This window comes from Lepus europaeus, chromosome 8 (genome assembly GCF_033115175.1).
Source record: "Lepus europaeus isolate LE1 chromosome 8, mLepTim1.pri, whole genome shotgun sequence".
NCBI lineage: Eukaryota > Metazoa > Chordata > Mammalia > Lagomorpha > Leporidae > Lepus > Lepus europaeus.
Window position 1 is genome coordinate 58522475 of NC_084834.1, and position 15878 is coordinate 58538352.

General features: G+C 36.0%; 1 protein-coding gene across 3 annotated transcripts in view; it reads left to right on the top strand.

Moving 5' to 3' along the window:
- The window catches only part of PDE5A (phosphodiesterase 5A), a 164505-nt gene extending 154271 nt beyond the window's left edge, over positions 1-10234 (top strand). For all 3 annotated transcript variants that reach the window (XM_062199687.1, XM_062199689.1, XM_062199688.1), the window contains exons 19-21: positions 1698-1772; positions 2478-2561; positions 6086-10234. In XM_062199687.1, coding sequence (XP_062055671.1) covers positions 1698-1772; positions 2478-2561; positions 6086-6223 — 297 coding nt within the window. In that variant the 3' untranslated portion in view covers positions 6224-10234. The remainder of the gene's footprint in view (positions 1-1697; positions 1773-2477; positions 2562-6085) is intronic.
- Positions 10235-15878: the final 5644 nt, after the last annotated feature.

Genomic DNA, 15878 nt, shown 5'->3' on the forward strand with positions numbered 1-15878 from the left:
AAAATTTTCCTTTAGTGTACTTGTTTTGTAGATCTAATTTTAGAACCATGTAAATAATTTTCCTAGTTATAAAATAAAATTGAATAAATCAATCACTAAACCTTGAAAGTAAAATGAAACAAACTGATTTTGGTTGCAAAACCATACTAAAAGGAAATAATGCATTACAAGCAATATAATAACAGCAATTTGACCATATCTCCAAAAGAACTAAAAACTTTTATAATCATATTGGTGGTAACTTTGACATTTGGTCCCTATTACTGGAGGTATGGGATAAAAGCAAAGAAGAAATTGCATTGATATTGTTGAGAACTGACTTCTCAGAATGAATGGGAAGATCTAAGACAGATAAGGTTATGCAGAAATCCTGTATTCCTAATTTGAATTCGAAGTATTATATGAACTTATGTTGTGTTCTAACCCCATCCTCTAAATAGACTTAACAATAGTGATCAATCCAGTAATAATAAATAAACCTAGTGCCAGGACCGAAGTTTCTAAATACCTCGATTTAAAGGAACCAGAGCTCCAAGAAAAATAGCTGATTTCAGTTCTAGAGCTGGAAATATTCATGATAAGCCTAGAATATTTTGTTAATCCAGAAAGGAAGGATGTGGGAGTGTGTCTACAGAACAAAGGATCTGACTCAGTGAGCACCCACTGGCCAAAATGGAAGAATCTGCACATCAGTAAGACTGAAATACATAAAGTATGTTTAAATCCCAGAGTTCAATATAATAAAAACTAATTTAAAAATTTTCCATAGTCATATTTGGAAAATGCTTGAGAATCAAGTTATTTAAAAAAAAAAGAAACCAAGCATTTTCCTTCCTTTTGTTTTATGAATTATATTTTAGGATAATTATGAGAAAGTTTCTTTTTGTTGTATAATAAAGGAAAAGAGAATATTGGCTTTGAATATCACACTTTTGCAGCTACTACATTAACAGTTTTAGACAAAGATCATTAATAACTGATAATGCTGAAAAAGAGAGGTAACCAAGCATTATATATCCACCATTAGAAATATGTAGCATACCTATTGAGTAGCCATGTCCCTCCCAAAGTTAGTTAATTAATTAATTAATTAAAATTTCGATCTAATCTGGCCTCTAGATCTCATTACCAGTGAGTGTCTAGACATACAGGATGCAAAGAATCATACAAAACGACACAATAAGAATGTAATCTATAAACACCAGAATCTGAGAGACAGTAAGATAAACAACCTTATCCATTCATCAACACTAACGACAAATTGCAAAGCAAATTAAAGAGAAAAGAAGAGAACTTAATATTAAAAGAAACTTATAAGGCCTATAAATCAATTGCGATATTTAGGCCTATTTGGTACTGTGTTTTTCACAGCACTTTTTATAAGCAGGTGCTTAATAAATATCTCATTGATTATAAATAAAGATTGGAACACTGTTTTCCCATTTACTGGTGAAGCTGAAATTACATTTTTATGCTTAATTATAGATTACAAACCCTGTCCTTGTGATTAGTTACACATTTGAAACAAATGAAATATAATTATATAATATCTATTACTCATTACTGCTTTATTCTAATTTTTATTGATGTGGTTGAACATTATCGATTTGACAGATTTTCTTACTTTTATTAAAAATCTCAGTTTTAAAGAATGATATATTTTCCACTGCCAAAATTCAGTCTGTTATTTATTTCAGATAGCAGAACTTGTGGCAACTGAATTTTTTGATCAAGGAGACAGAGAGAGAAAAGAACTCAATATAGAGCCCACTGTAAGTATAAGACTTTATTGGAAGGAATTATAAAAGTTCATTTTTTTCATTGTCAGTTTCTTTTTACACTTCTATGGAACCCTTCCTGAGGAATGATATTTCTCATTTTATTTTGTAAACATTTTTCATAAAAGAAGGATGATATGTTTTCATCATCACAGAGAGCAAAAGAGGTCATCATATTGTCCCCTTTTTTTGTAATTTACTTTTTCTATTGAAGTATTATAAGCCCCTTTTTAGTGTAACAGGTGTTTTTCTGTGTATTTACCATGGTTACATGAAATAGATGTAATCATAATTTACCACTTCCTTTGGTGTAATGATGTTTGCAGTGTTCACTCTCATAAACAGCACAGTGATAAACATCTGTACTGCTGAATTTTTCAATGCCATTCTTCATTATCTTGTTAGGATAAATTCCCAGAAATACTGTAATGAAGGGCACACAGAGGGTAAATATGTTTGATACACACTGCCTTTTTATATAGAGGATGTATCTCCAAATACAGGAGAGATTCTTTTCAAACCACTTATGCCTTTTGGAATTATTTTTTTCCTGGGAATGAAGTATAGAGTCATCTTTTACTTTATTTTATGGACATGGTTGCTAATCTGACCTAAATTAGCCCACTGATTTTTCATCTTTTTGGAGCTAAGTTACATTTTGTTCTTTAACTAAATGTAGATCTGTGCTTGTATTTTCAGGATCTAATGAACAGGGAGAAGAAAAACAAAATCCCAAGTATGCAAGTTGGGTTCATAGATGCCATCTGCTTGCAACTATATGAGGTATTTATATCAACCAACAGATGTGCTAAACTTAGACTGTCTTATGAATTACAGCCTAAAGGAAATTGAAGAGATTTACCCTCTGCATGTATGTTTTGCTACCACATCAAGAAACAATAAAATTTTGAGAAATATTGGTTCTTTTACTAATGAACATGTTTGTGTTGAACAATCAGTGCATTTTATATTCACTATTTCTCAAGAAATTAATTAGTTTAATTATCTATTTAGTGCCTACTATGTATTAGCGTCCATATAACTGATACAGGGGATTACAAAAAGTATCATCTGACAGTGCTACCCACAAGGAAGTAGACTATACATATTCTATATTAGCATACTCTTTTTTTTAACTTTTATTTAATAAATATAAATTTCCAAAGTACAACTTTTGGATTATAGCGGCTTTTTCCCCCATAACCTCCCACCCACCCACAACCATCCCATCTCCCACTCCCTCTCCCATCCATTCACATCGATTCATTTTCAATTATCTTTATATACAGAAGATATACTTAGGTTTTACTAAGTAAAGATTTCAACAGTTTGCACCCACACAGACACACAAAGTATAGAGTACTGTTTGAGTAGTAGTTTAACCATTAATTCACATAGTACAACACATTAAGGACAGAGATCCTACATGAGGAGTAAGTGCACAGTGACTCCCTTTATTGATTTAACAATTGACACTCTTATTTTTGATGTCAGTAATCACCCGAGGCTCTTGTCATGAGCTGCCAAGGCTATGGAAGCCTCTTGAGTTCACCAACTCGGATCTTATTTAGAAAAGGTCATAGTCAAAGTGGAAGTTCTTTCCTCCCTTCAGAGAAAGGTACCTCCTTCTTTGATGGCTCATTCTTTCCACTGGGATCTCACTTGCAGAGATCTTTCATTTAGGTCATTTTTTTTTTTTTTTTTTTTTTTTTTTTTGGCCAGAGTGTCTTGGCTTTCCATGCCTGAAATACTCTCATGGACTTTTTAGCCAGAATCAAATGCCTTAAGGGCTGATTCTGTGGCCAGGCTGCTGTTTAGGACATCTGCCACTCTGTGACTCTGCTGTGTCTCCCGCTTCCCATGTTGGATCGTTCTCTCCTTTTTAATTCTATCAGTTAGTGTTAGCAGACACTAGTCTTGTTTATGTGATCCCTTTGACACTTAATCCTATCATTATGATCGATTATAAACTGAAACTGATCACTTGGACTAGTGAGATGGCATTGGTACATGCCATTTTGATGGGATTGAATTGGAATCCCCTGGCACATTTCTAGCTCTACCATTAGGGGTAAGTCCGAGTGATCATGTGCTGAACTGTTCATCTCCTCCCTCTCTTATTCCCACTCTAATATTTAACAGGGATCACTTTTCAATTAAATTTAAATATCTAAGAATAATTGTGTGTTAATTGAAGAGCTCAACCAATGGTATTAAGTAGAACAAAAAAATACTAAAAGGAATAAAATAGTAAATTGTTCCTCGACAGTCATAGCATACTCTTTTTAAATTTACATTTTAGCCTTAGTCAGTCTTTATTTTTATTTATTTCCTTATTTGGAAAAAATAATTATCCAACTATTTCTCACTGTTTTCATGCAGATTTAATATTGCCATGTAGATATCTATAGGAATTAGAAAGAGGTGGCTAGAAGAATATTGTATTCTTCCTTTTCCATATATTACTAACTTGGCTTCTGAGGGAGGTTTTTGGGGGTGAGAGGATTCTAAGACAAATAGATTCTCCCTGAAACATAAATTTACTACTTTGGATGTTTATGACCCAAGTACAGAAGGTAGATGCTGTCTCATCTTAAAAATTTGTTTTTAAAGATTTTGTTTATTTGAGAGGTAGAGTTATGGAGAGACGGAGGAGAGAGAGAGAGAAAGGTCTTCTATCCCGTTTGTTCACTCCCCAAATGCCACAACGGCCGGAGCTGGGCCAATCTGAAGTCAAGAGCCAGGAGCTTCTTCCAAGTCTCCCATATGGGTACAGAAGCCCAAACACTGGGGCCATCTTCTACTGCTTTCCCAGGCCATAGTAGAGAGTTGGATCAGAAGAGGAGCAGCTGAGACATGAACTGGTGTGCCCATATGGGATGCTGGCCCTGCAGGCAGAGACTTAGCCCACTATGCCACAGTGTCAGTCCCATTGTCTTAAAAATTTAAGAAAGGAATTGTTTTAACTATTTGAGAAAACAATGTTTATCTTTAAGCTATCATAAAATGTCAAGACCTAGAATTTTCTAATGTAGTCATTTCATAGATTCAGTAATTGAATTAGTAAAGTTTATCTACCAGGATGATGGGGTGTTTGCCCCAAACAAGTCATTAATGTGAAAACAGGATCTACAGTCCAGCTCTCACCACTAATCCTGGGTGCTGGCCATCAAAAGAATTTGATAAGGAAGCTGTGGCTGATGAAGAAGAAAAAGAAGAGAAAAGGACAGGAGACTCACAAAAAGAAATACAGAGGGAAAAAAGACCGAGTATTTTGCCTCCCACCACTGTCTCCCACCTTTGTTCAGATTCTACTTGTTTACTTCTGTTTACAAGGCCCTTCCTCATGGCAGGGTTTCAAGCATGCTTGAACATCTTGTTCTTTCCATAGCAGATGCTTTCCTTATCTATTGGATAAAGTGTTCTTCCGTTGAAAATAATAATGGCTCTTTTGACTTTCCCCATCCCTGTAAAATGGTCAAAATAATAATCAGATCACCTATTATAGATTCTACCTTTCTATCTTTCATATATCTACAAGGACTTATTTTATAATTCTATGTGATATTAGTATGTTTTCACCATATTACAGAAGTAGCATGTTCTCATTGTAGAAAAATGAGAATACTAAGAAGAAAAGATCAAATCGCATATAATCCCACCACCTAGAGATAATTACTGATATATTTCTTTATGTACTTTATGAAATTTTCATATTCTTTTCACTTAATAAAAATTGTTTTATAATCCATAATATTCATATGTATGTCAAAGTGTGTTTCTATGGCACTTTTAGTGGCTACAGAACAGTAATATACCTAACCCTGTTATTAAGTATTTGTTTTTTCAATGTTTCTATGTTACAAAGAAAGCTGCAATGAGATTCTTGCAGCTAAATGTTTATGGCCCCACAGTTGATAAATAATAATGCCATGTGGGTAAAAACCTGCATAAATAAATTTTACAGAAAAACACAAAAGCATCTCCCTGTACAGTTACAGTTAGGGAGAGTATACTACCTAGAAACAAAATGTATTATTTTTCTGAAAAGCAGATTCCACACAGACCCGGTCTCCAATGCCCAGTGATGTTATTTGGGAATGTGCGTGTTTGCTCTCTCAGCACATCCTTCTTATCTGTACAGCTTAAGAGGGATTGTTTGTGAATGATCTGCCTATGTGCTCCAATGGCTTGTGAAAACTCCAACAGTGGGTCTGTTCATGAAATGAGTGTGGGATGTGGCCCTTTGTGACAAGCCTTGTTTCCCGGCATCCCCCTAGATGTTTGCTTTCTTTTTCTTTCCTTAGGCTTTGACCCATGTATCCGAAGACTGTTTCCCTTTGCTGGATGGCTGCAGAAAAAACAGGCAAAAATGGCAGGCTCTTGCAGAACAGCAGGAGAAGATGCTGATTAACGGGGAAAGCAACCAGGCCAAGCGGAACTGAGTGGCAGGTTTCACGCAGAGTTGAAGTTTACAGAGATGGTTATTCTGTATTACGCCTACTTTCCCTATGCACTGTACAGATTTGGTTTATATTTTACCACTGCTATATTTTTATTTTTGCACAACTTTTGAGAGCATAGCATGAAATGTTTTAGACTATTACCTATCTCTGTATATTTGTTTTATACCACTGAAATGAGATGATCAGTGACACCCGCACTTAGCCTATTCACAAGAACTCTGATATTTTGTGTATTGCAGGGTGCGTGGCTTTTTTTCACTGAGGTTGTTTTTTGCATAGGGATTTTAAATAATTGGTTTCTGTGTTTTGTGAATTACCATTCTTTCAAGAATGTCTGGAATCTTTCCTTTCTCAAAAGTAGGTTAGGAGTAACTTGAATGTGTTCTGTGACATTTAAAGCCTTCATTAACATAAAAAATTGGCTGAGTGGATTTTAAGGAAAAATATGTATTTGTCAACAATGTCTTAACAAAAAGTTAAGGCACTGTGAAACTAATGGAAAGTAATATGAGACAGTATTATAAAGAAAATGTTTTATTTAATTTGCTATTTTTGTGAAAGAAAAAGCTGAAAATGTTATTTTAGTGTAGCACATCTATCCAAATCACTTCAAGTTCATCAGTCTTACATAAAGCAGGGGAAACCATAGGAGATGATCTAGTCCCTGACTTCTTGAGGGATGAGTGTGATCCAGAAATAGAATGGCCATGGTGTTTGTCAGCAAAATGTTCTGTTGGAAGATCCTTCTGAAAGTCAGTGTTTTGAATATGGAGCTTTAAAAAATAATTTTCTCACCTTCCATCTTCTGAGAAACCACAGCTTGCAAGTCAGCAGTTTACATCTCAATGGAAAAGTGAGATGTGATCATTGGAACACTGACCTGGAGTGAGACATGACTATAAATGAGAGAGTACAAAGTGAGTCTTTTTATTCTCTGTCAAGTGAAGCTTATAGAAAAATTCCAATTATAATGAATAAAAGGGTATTGCCAATACTCAGACCATAAATGAAATTGAGGGAACAGTAAGATAAGATACTTTATGCCTAAATAAAACTTGGAAGTATTATAATCGAGAAATAGCCATATTTTGGTTTATCAGATGAATCAATCCAGGATCACGGATGGAAGTATGGCTGTGTACCCTAAATACTGACCCTTAGTATGTAATTGGTGTTATTTCCTTCCCATAGCTGTTAGTACAGTTAACATTGTTTTCTCAGGATTTGAATTCATTTAAGTAGGTTACCACTGTTCGTGTGAGCTCTTGACTACACATTTACTCAGCATTGAAGTAGATGGTGAAATGAGCATCTGGTTTAGGAAAGGAAAATCTGCTCCAAATATACAGAAATGTTTACATGTGGGAAGAGCAGCAAGAGAGAGATTTAATTTGTTAACTTTAATCCCCCCACTCCCCAAAGAAAAGGTATTTGATTTGAGTATTGCCAATTTGGGTAGAAAATCTCTTGGCAATATGATAGCATTCTCAGAGACCTTTCACAAAGCACATTTGTCATCCATTTCCTTCATCCCCTAAACTGCCTAAAATTCAACATACTTATTAAGTTTTTGAAATTCTGAGTATATATACGTACTCACACACATACACAGACACACACACACATATCTCGAAGTGATATGGCTTTCTTGTTATATCATTCAGGTTTAAAAATCAGTAAAACAAATTATATTGACAGTACTTTATTTTAGTAAAGGACAATCTAGGAATTTATCAACTCTTTAATGCTTTATACATTATCATTGTAATACTTAGATTTTCAGAGTGCTATTTTTATTTCATGTCATATTGATGAAATCTGCAAGGTGGCCTCTTGGTGGCACTGGTGTGTAAATTACACAGAATGTCACTAAAGTAACAGTCATATCTATTTACTGATATACACCTATGCACGCATATATAATTCCTTAGTTTAGGAAAATTGTTTAAGGAACCATAATCTTTAATAAACCTCTTTTTATCACACACATTGTAATTTAGCAGTTATGCTAAAGTATGTAGTCATAAACTTTAATAGTTTATTTAGACCCCTCTAAGGTATGTCATTTTTTTTTTTTAAAGACATGGTAGATGGAGTTGGAGTATCTGCATGTGTGTCATTTAACAAGAAGACATACTTAGATTAGAAAGTGTTTGGTGTGCCTTTGGTTAATGGTTTACTTTACTTCACTACTTAGACATTAAAAGAAGTTAGGTAATATCATGCCCTTTTTATGTTATTATTGGATATTTTAGTTCATATAGAAGAAAAGCACTTTGAATGGCTCAAATAATTTTTAGTTTGTAGTAAAATCATTCCATACATGGATTATTATCTGTGGTACATATACACAAATCAAAATTTTTGGTCTTATATGAATATTTCCTTTCTAGTATCTTCTCAAGTTGGAAAATAATACATATAATCCTCCCTCACCTTACCCTATATTTATATTACCCACAACCTGCAAGAAGTTATTCTTGGCCCAGGATGTTTGTTTAGCTATAGCACAGTAACATGATTCTATTTCATTTCAATTCTCAGCCAAAAAAGTCCTCACTATTTTACTAACCTGGTTAAAAAAAAAAAAAAAAGTCTGTAAAATTGCCTGGCCTTATGTTTTTCACAGGAACAGTCTTGACCAATCACAGTCATGTGTGAACTTGTGTAAGTCACTTAACCTATATGTGCCTGAACAAGTTGGGCACTGGAAGAATAAGGTTTAGGCAAAGCCTTTGTCTTCAAGGAAGATGTCACAGAAGGCAGCTACTTTGTATGCCCTATGGTGCCCTGAGATGACTGTATGAAATAAAATAGTGGGTTAGGGAGCAACTCATCCAGTGCTGTGTGTCATGTCTTATGTTGCATTTCCAAGATTGAAGAAAACACAAAATTCAGCTTCCCATGCAGATGACTAGTGAGTGTGAGGTTTAGAGCTCCTTGAGTACCTTGCCCAAGGTAGAAACCCAGAATGATGATGAAAAGTAATAGGCCATCACAAGCAATTTGGTTTGTTTTTGTTTTCACAAGATTGATTTGAAATGGTAGGTGGGGAGATGAGATATGGACAACTGTAGCTAAACTAAGGTGGCACAGTTGAATTAGTATCAGTCATGCATCAGTTCACTTCTAAGAGAGCACCAGCCACAGATTAGGTACTGTGCTCAGCCACAGAGCCACAGCAATGACCTCAGGGAGCTCACAGCCTATGCAGGACATGCCAGGTAAGGGGTGTAACAGTTTCCAATCCTGCCAATTTGACACCAAAACATGGGGCACATTATATGACTTTCATTCTCATAACATGTATTGTGCATTTTCTTTACTTAAAATTCATTAATAATCTATCAGCGAACATCCTGCCTTCTTTCAAATACAAATCACTTAACCTGTTGGTTGCTTAAAGAACACTTTATAGCCAGATAGAGATTACACAGAGTTCTGCACCAGAAAATTGTGTAGTTTTGGACCCCTTCTGCTCTACCAAAGGGAGCGAAGAAGAAGGTATTAAAGCTCACCTTGCCCTTCCATATACTTAACAAAACCCTGTGTAAACATGTCCTCATGAATGTTGTTGAAAGCACTGTAAATAGTTGAAAATATAAATTTCTATTACAGTTTAAAAAAAATCTTATGGACCATCACTAGCCACTGTTAATATCTATTTGTATTCTTATACCTTTTCAATATATTTGAACAAATATATAGTTTCTGGCACTATTTTTATACTAGGATAAAGGAGTTACTATGTATATTATGTTTAACTTTTAAGTCATTTTAAGTCATTGTGAATGTTAATTTCTTTTCTTCTTCTCCTTCACCGTGAGAATTATCGTGGATGACTCCTCTATGACAAAACTGCTTTCCAGGAACACTTAACCACCTCTGATCCTGTAGTATCATGAGATAGAATGATTTTCCTTTGTGCAAACTTTTCACCTGTCAGTTGTTCCCTCATGTTTTCATGCTTTGTAAAAATAAAAAGAATGAACAAGTAGGTATGAATATTGTGTGATTACTAGTCAGGGGCTGTGAATTTTAAGGGTGGTCACTCTGGGTTTTAGGCAGGGAGAAGAGGCCCAATACTTTAAGAGACTTTAATAAAGCCAACCTATGGTCTTATTTGCTGAAGCAAAACATGGTTTAATAAAATCTTTTCCTTAGCCTAGATTCCTCTCAGTAATAGTGTTGCTTTTATTAATACCTTTACTACCAGCTGGAGGGCAACATTTTCCATCCTCCTTCTCACTTCAAGTCCATAACAGCTCTGTGGAAGTGACTATTACCAGCCTCCTGGTATGTGAGGAGCTAGGCTTAGGAGTTAAATACTTGCCAAATGGCATGGGCTGGATTTAGGCCCAGATCTGCCTAGTTTCAAAGCAGGTATTTATTCCAATTAGTTCTCTTTTTGAATTTTAAAGGTCCCAAATCCATTCTTACTGGATCACATGGACTATGTAGGAACAGTAGACACCAGAATTCCCTTACCCTGCACGTGTAGTTTTGTTTGGGTTTTTATGGTTAGCATTCCTTAATTGAGTTCATCTGGGAATAGCTAACATTATGCCTGCCCAGACTCCCAGACACTGCCACGTCTCCATGCTACAGGACTACAAGCATGCAGGGATGATTAAATGCAGAATTTGTGATTTTGCTATTTTGCCACTAGACAAGCCCTCTTCGTGTGGGGCAGAATATCTAGGTTATGTCCACACAAAGCTAAGGGGAAAAGCAAAGTAAAACCTCATGTGAAACAGAACTTTAGATGTTCTGCCCACCAGAGAACACCAGAGTTTCAGCCAAATTTTAAAAAGTACTCCTTACTGGCCATAAAGAATGAATAAAAATGCTTTTTCAAAGATTTTTATTAGCTAAAGAAAAATAACTGGAGAAAAAATCTATAGAGAATTTAAGATAAAGCAAAAAGTAGGGGGGAATGAACTATTTATGGATTTTTGAGAATAATGTACTGTGATTTGTCCAGTGATCAGGTCCTTGGGATTTTTTCTCATTTGAAGTGTCTTTTCACCACTCCATTCATGGAGACAACTGTCTTTCCTGCAGAAAATGGAAGCCTTGGCTAAATCCCTTGAACCCACATTCTTGCTATTAGCTATGCTGCCTTCTCTGCAACCTGGAATTCATATATTTGGTCTATGGAAATATCAGAATATGATTCTTTATTCTTAAGTCACATGAACATTAAATTCAGAAAAGTACTTTCAACCTGCAGAGAAATTCTCTATAAAGTTTAAGCTAAATTCAGCACATGGCTTGGGAAAATAGTGTTTCCACTTCACAAACCATTTGTTCAAAATAAAGACCCAGAAGAGTTATGAATAGAATCAAAATCATGATTATTTAAATCAAAAGCAATCCGGCTAAGTGGCACACTTAGCTTCTCTTTCTAGTATTCCTTGTCTTAGTTTGTGTGTAAATATTCACATTCACACACCAAAGCAAATGTGTTTATAGTGCACCTGAGGCATTTTAGGAAGTAGCCACAGGAATTAAGTGGACTTTCAATTAACCAGCAGTGACCCCAATGACACATTTTAGGATTCTTCTCAGTAAACAAGGACAAGTTTGCATGGCTGAAGAATTTTTAAAAAAATAAACATGAACTAATAGTTTTCAAGTGTAATATATACCATATGAATTACTTTAAAAGCCATATCTCAAACAATGAACATGAACTAACAGTTTTCAACTGTAATAGACACTGTATGAATCACCTGGATCAATATATTTTCTCAGACAATAAACATGAATTAATAGTTTTCAACTGTAATAGACACTTTATGAATTGCCTGAAGGGCCACAGCTCACATTTTCATTCCATGTCACTATTATAACCCCTTACATACCCTATTGAAGAATTCCTAGACTTTATCTGACACTAATCAGCATTTTCCTCTAAGAAACAAGCTCCCTCCTTCTCTAACTACCACTCTAAAAGTCAGGAATTCTTAAGTCTCACTGATCCGCCTACCTCAAGAGGAAAGGCATAAAATATGGTCAACTACAACTTTGTATCAGCTGTACCTACTCTCTCCAGAGAAGCTGGTAGACATAGCTACTAAATAAACCATATTCTCCCAGGGAGATGAAGACAGAATTGTGCCATCATTTTTTCTCTATTTCTTGAAGCTGCTGGCCTCTATCTACTCTCGGTCTACCCTGTAGACCTGCAGATATCATCAATTCTCCTTGCCCCAAGAATTCACCTGATTCACACAGCCTTCATAGGCTACCAGCATCTTGCATTCTTTCTTATAGTTTTCAGGTACTCAAAAAATGATTATTGAGTGAAAGGACAGACTTCTTTCTATTTTTTTAAAACTTATTTAATGAATATAAATTTCCAAAGTACAGCTTATGGATTACAATGGCTCCCCCCCCCCATAACTTCCCTCCCACCCACAACCCTCCCCTTTCCTGCACCCTCTCCCCTTCCATTCACATCAAGATTCATTTTCGATTATCTTTATATACAGAAGATCAGTTTAGTATATATTAAGTAAAGATTTCAACAGTTTGCATCCACAAGCAACACAGCAACACAAAGTGAAAAATACTGTTGGAGTACTAGTTATAGCATTACATCACAATGTACAGCACATTAAGGACAGAGATCCTACATGATATTTTTAAAAATTGATTAATTCTCTATGCAATGTCCAATTTAGAGCCAAGTTTTTTTTTTCATTTTCAATTATCTTTATATACCGAAGATCGCTTCAGTATATACCAAGTAAAGATTTCATCAGTTTGCACCACACAGAAACACAAAGTGTAAAAATACTGTTTCAGTACTAGTTATAGCATTACTTCACATTGAACACATTAAGGACAGAGATCCTAAATGAGGAGTAAGTGCACAGTGCCTCCTGTTGTTGACTTAACAATTTGACACTCTTGTTTATGGCATCAGTAATCTCCCTAGGCTCTAGTCATGAGTTGCCAAGGCTATGGAAGCCTTTATGGTTCGCCAACTTCAATCTTATTCCGACAGGGTCATAGTCAAAGTGGAAGTTCTCTCCTCCCTTCGGAGAAAGATACCTCCTTCTTTGATGGCCCCGTTCTTTCCACTGGGCTCTCACTTGCAGAGATCTTTCATTTAGGTCTTCTTCTTTTTTTTTTTTTTTCCAGAGTGTCTTGGCTTTCCATGCCTAAAATACTCTCATGGGCTCTTCAGCCAGATCCGAATGCCTTAAGGGCTGATTCTGAGGCCAGAGTGCTGTCTAGGACATCTGCCATTCTATGAGTCTGCTGTGTCTCCCGCTTCCCATGTTGGATCGTTCTCTCCCTTTTTGATTCTATCAGTTAGTATTTGAAGACACTAGTCCTGTTTGTGTGTTCCCTTTGACTCTTAGACCTATCAGTGTGATCAATTGTGAACTGAAATTGATCAATTGAACTAGTGAGATGGCATTGGTACATGCCACCTTGATGGGATTGTATTGGAATCATTCCCTGGCACGTTTTTAACTCCACCATTTGGGGCAAGTCTGATTGAGCATGTCCCAAATTGTACATCTTCTCCCTCTCTTTTTCCCACTCTTATATTTATCAGGGATCACTTTTTGGTTAAAATTTAAACACCTAAGAATAATTGTGTGTTAATTACAGAGTTCAAACAATAGTACTAGGACAAAAAAAATACTATAATGGATAAAGTATTGCATTGTACATCAACAGTCAGGACAAGAGCTGATCAAGTCACTGTTTCTCACAGTGTCCAATTCACTTCAACAGGTTTCCCCTTTGGTGCTCAGCTAGTTGTCACCGATCAGGGAGAACATATGATATTTTTCTCTTTGGGACTGGCTTATTTCACTCAGCATAATGTACAGAGTACATGTCCCATAACTTCTTTATCCAGTCTACTGTTGATGGGCATTTAGGTTGATCCCAGGTCTTAGCTATTGTGAATTGAGCTGCAATAAACATTAATGTGCAGACAGCTTTATTTAGGGGACCCAAAGAACTCTACTAAGAGACTATTGGAACTCATAGAAGAGTTTGGCAAAGTAGCAGGATATAAAATCAATGCACAAAAATCAACAGCCTTTGTATACGCAGGCAATGCCACGGCTGAGGAAGAACTTCTAAGATCAATCCCATTCACAATAGCTACAAAAGCAATCAAATATCTTGGAATAAACTTAACCAAGGACATTAAAGATCTCTATGATGAAAATTACAAAACCACATATCTTATTGGCTCTAAGCTGAAAAGCCCTTCACTCAGCCCAACTTCCAAAGTGACCACTGCAGCTGAGGGGATGGTCAAGTAGGGTCAGCAACATTGCAGGCAGAACTGTAAATTTCTTGTTAGGGATGGCCCCTGCCTTTACCTGGCCAGCTCTCCTCCCAGGCCAGCCAAGTAATGAAAGTCAACAGAGTGCCTTCCCCTAGGAGGTTCACACCTCCCTTAGGATATACCCCACGTGAAGAGATAGATAGGTCTGGGCCTCTTAACTTACAAGGCCTAAAGCCCACCAGATTATTATCAAGCCCCTTCTATCAGGTTCTATTTGCCTCTCAATCAGAAAAATTACTTATAGCTTAGACAGCACCTTTCTTAGCTCCTCTAATAATGACTCTGTCCTTTGTTCTAGGCCCTGTCTAGTGCACTTGGGCCTCATTCCTTTGTAATCATAACCTCTACTCTACCACCAATGGCTCTACTCCCAACATGTGTGTACTGATGGTCCTCTTCCCCACTTAATGCTGTATAATTGTTCAGACCTGGTAAATGCCACTCTTAGGATCATTGGTTACTATCCTCACTCTGTCTTTTATGACCTTGTCTAAATATGATCAGAGTCGGCAAACTTGGAAGGCTTCCATAGCCTTGGCAACTCATGACGACAGCCTAGGATGGTTACTGGCGCCATAAACTAGAGTGTCAATTTGTTGGGTCAACAACAGGAGCCACTGTTCAGTTGCTCCTCATGTGGGATCTCTGTCCTTAATGTGCTGTACATTGTGATTTAATGCTATAACTAGTACTCAAACAGTATGTTTCACTTTGTGTTTCTATGTGGGTGCAAACTGTTGAAATCTTTATACTAAATTGATCTTCTGTATATAAAGAGAATTGAAAATGAATCTTGATGCAAATGGAAGGGGAGAGGGAGCGGGAGAGGGGAGGGTTGCAGGTGGGAGGGAAGTTATGGGAGGGGGAAGCCATTGTAATCCATAAGCTGTACACTGGAAATTTATATTCATTAAATAAAAGTTAAAAAAAAAAATTAAAAAAAAGATTCAAAAAAAAAAAAAAAAGAAAAGAAATAGAAGAGGATACCAAAAAATGGAAAACTCTTCCATGCCCATGGATTGGAAGAATCAATATCATCAAAATGTCCATTCTCCCAAAAGCAATTTATACATTCAGTGCAATACCAATCAAAGTACCAAAGACATTCTTTTCCGATCTGGAAAAAATGATGCTGAAATTCATATGGAGACACAGAAGACCTCGAATAGCTAAAGCAATCTTGTACAACAAAAACAAAGCCAGAGGCATCACAATACCAGATTTCAGGACATACCAGAGGGTAGTTGTTATCAAAACAGCATGGTACTGGTACAGAAACAGATGGATAGACCAATGGAATAGAATAGA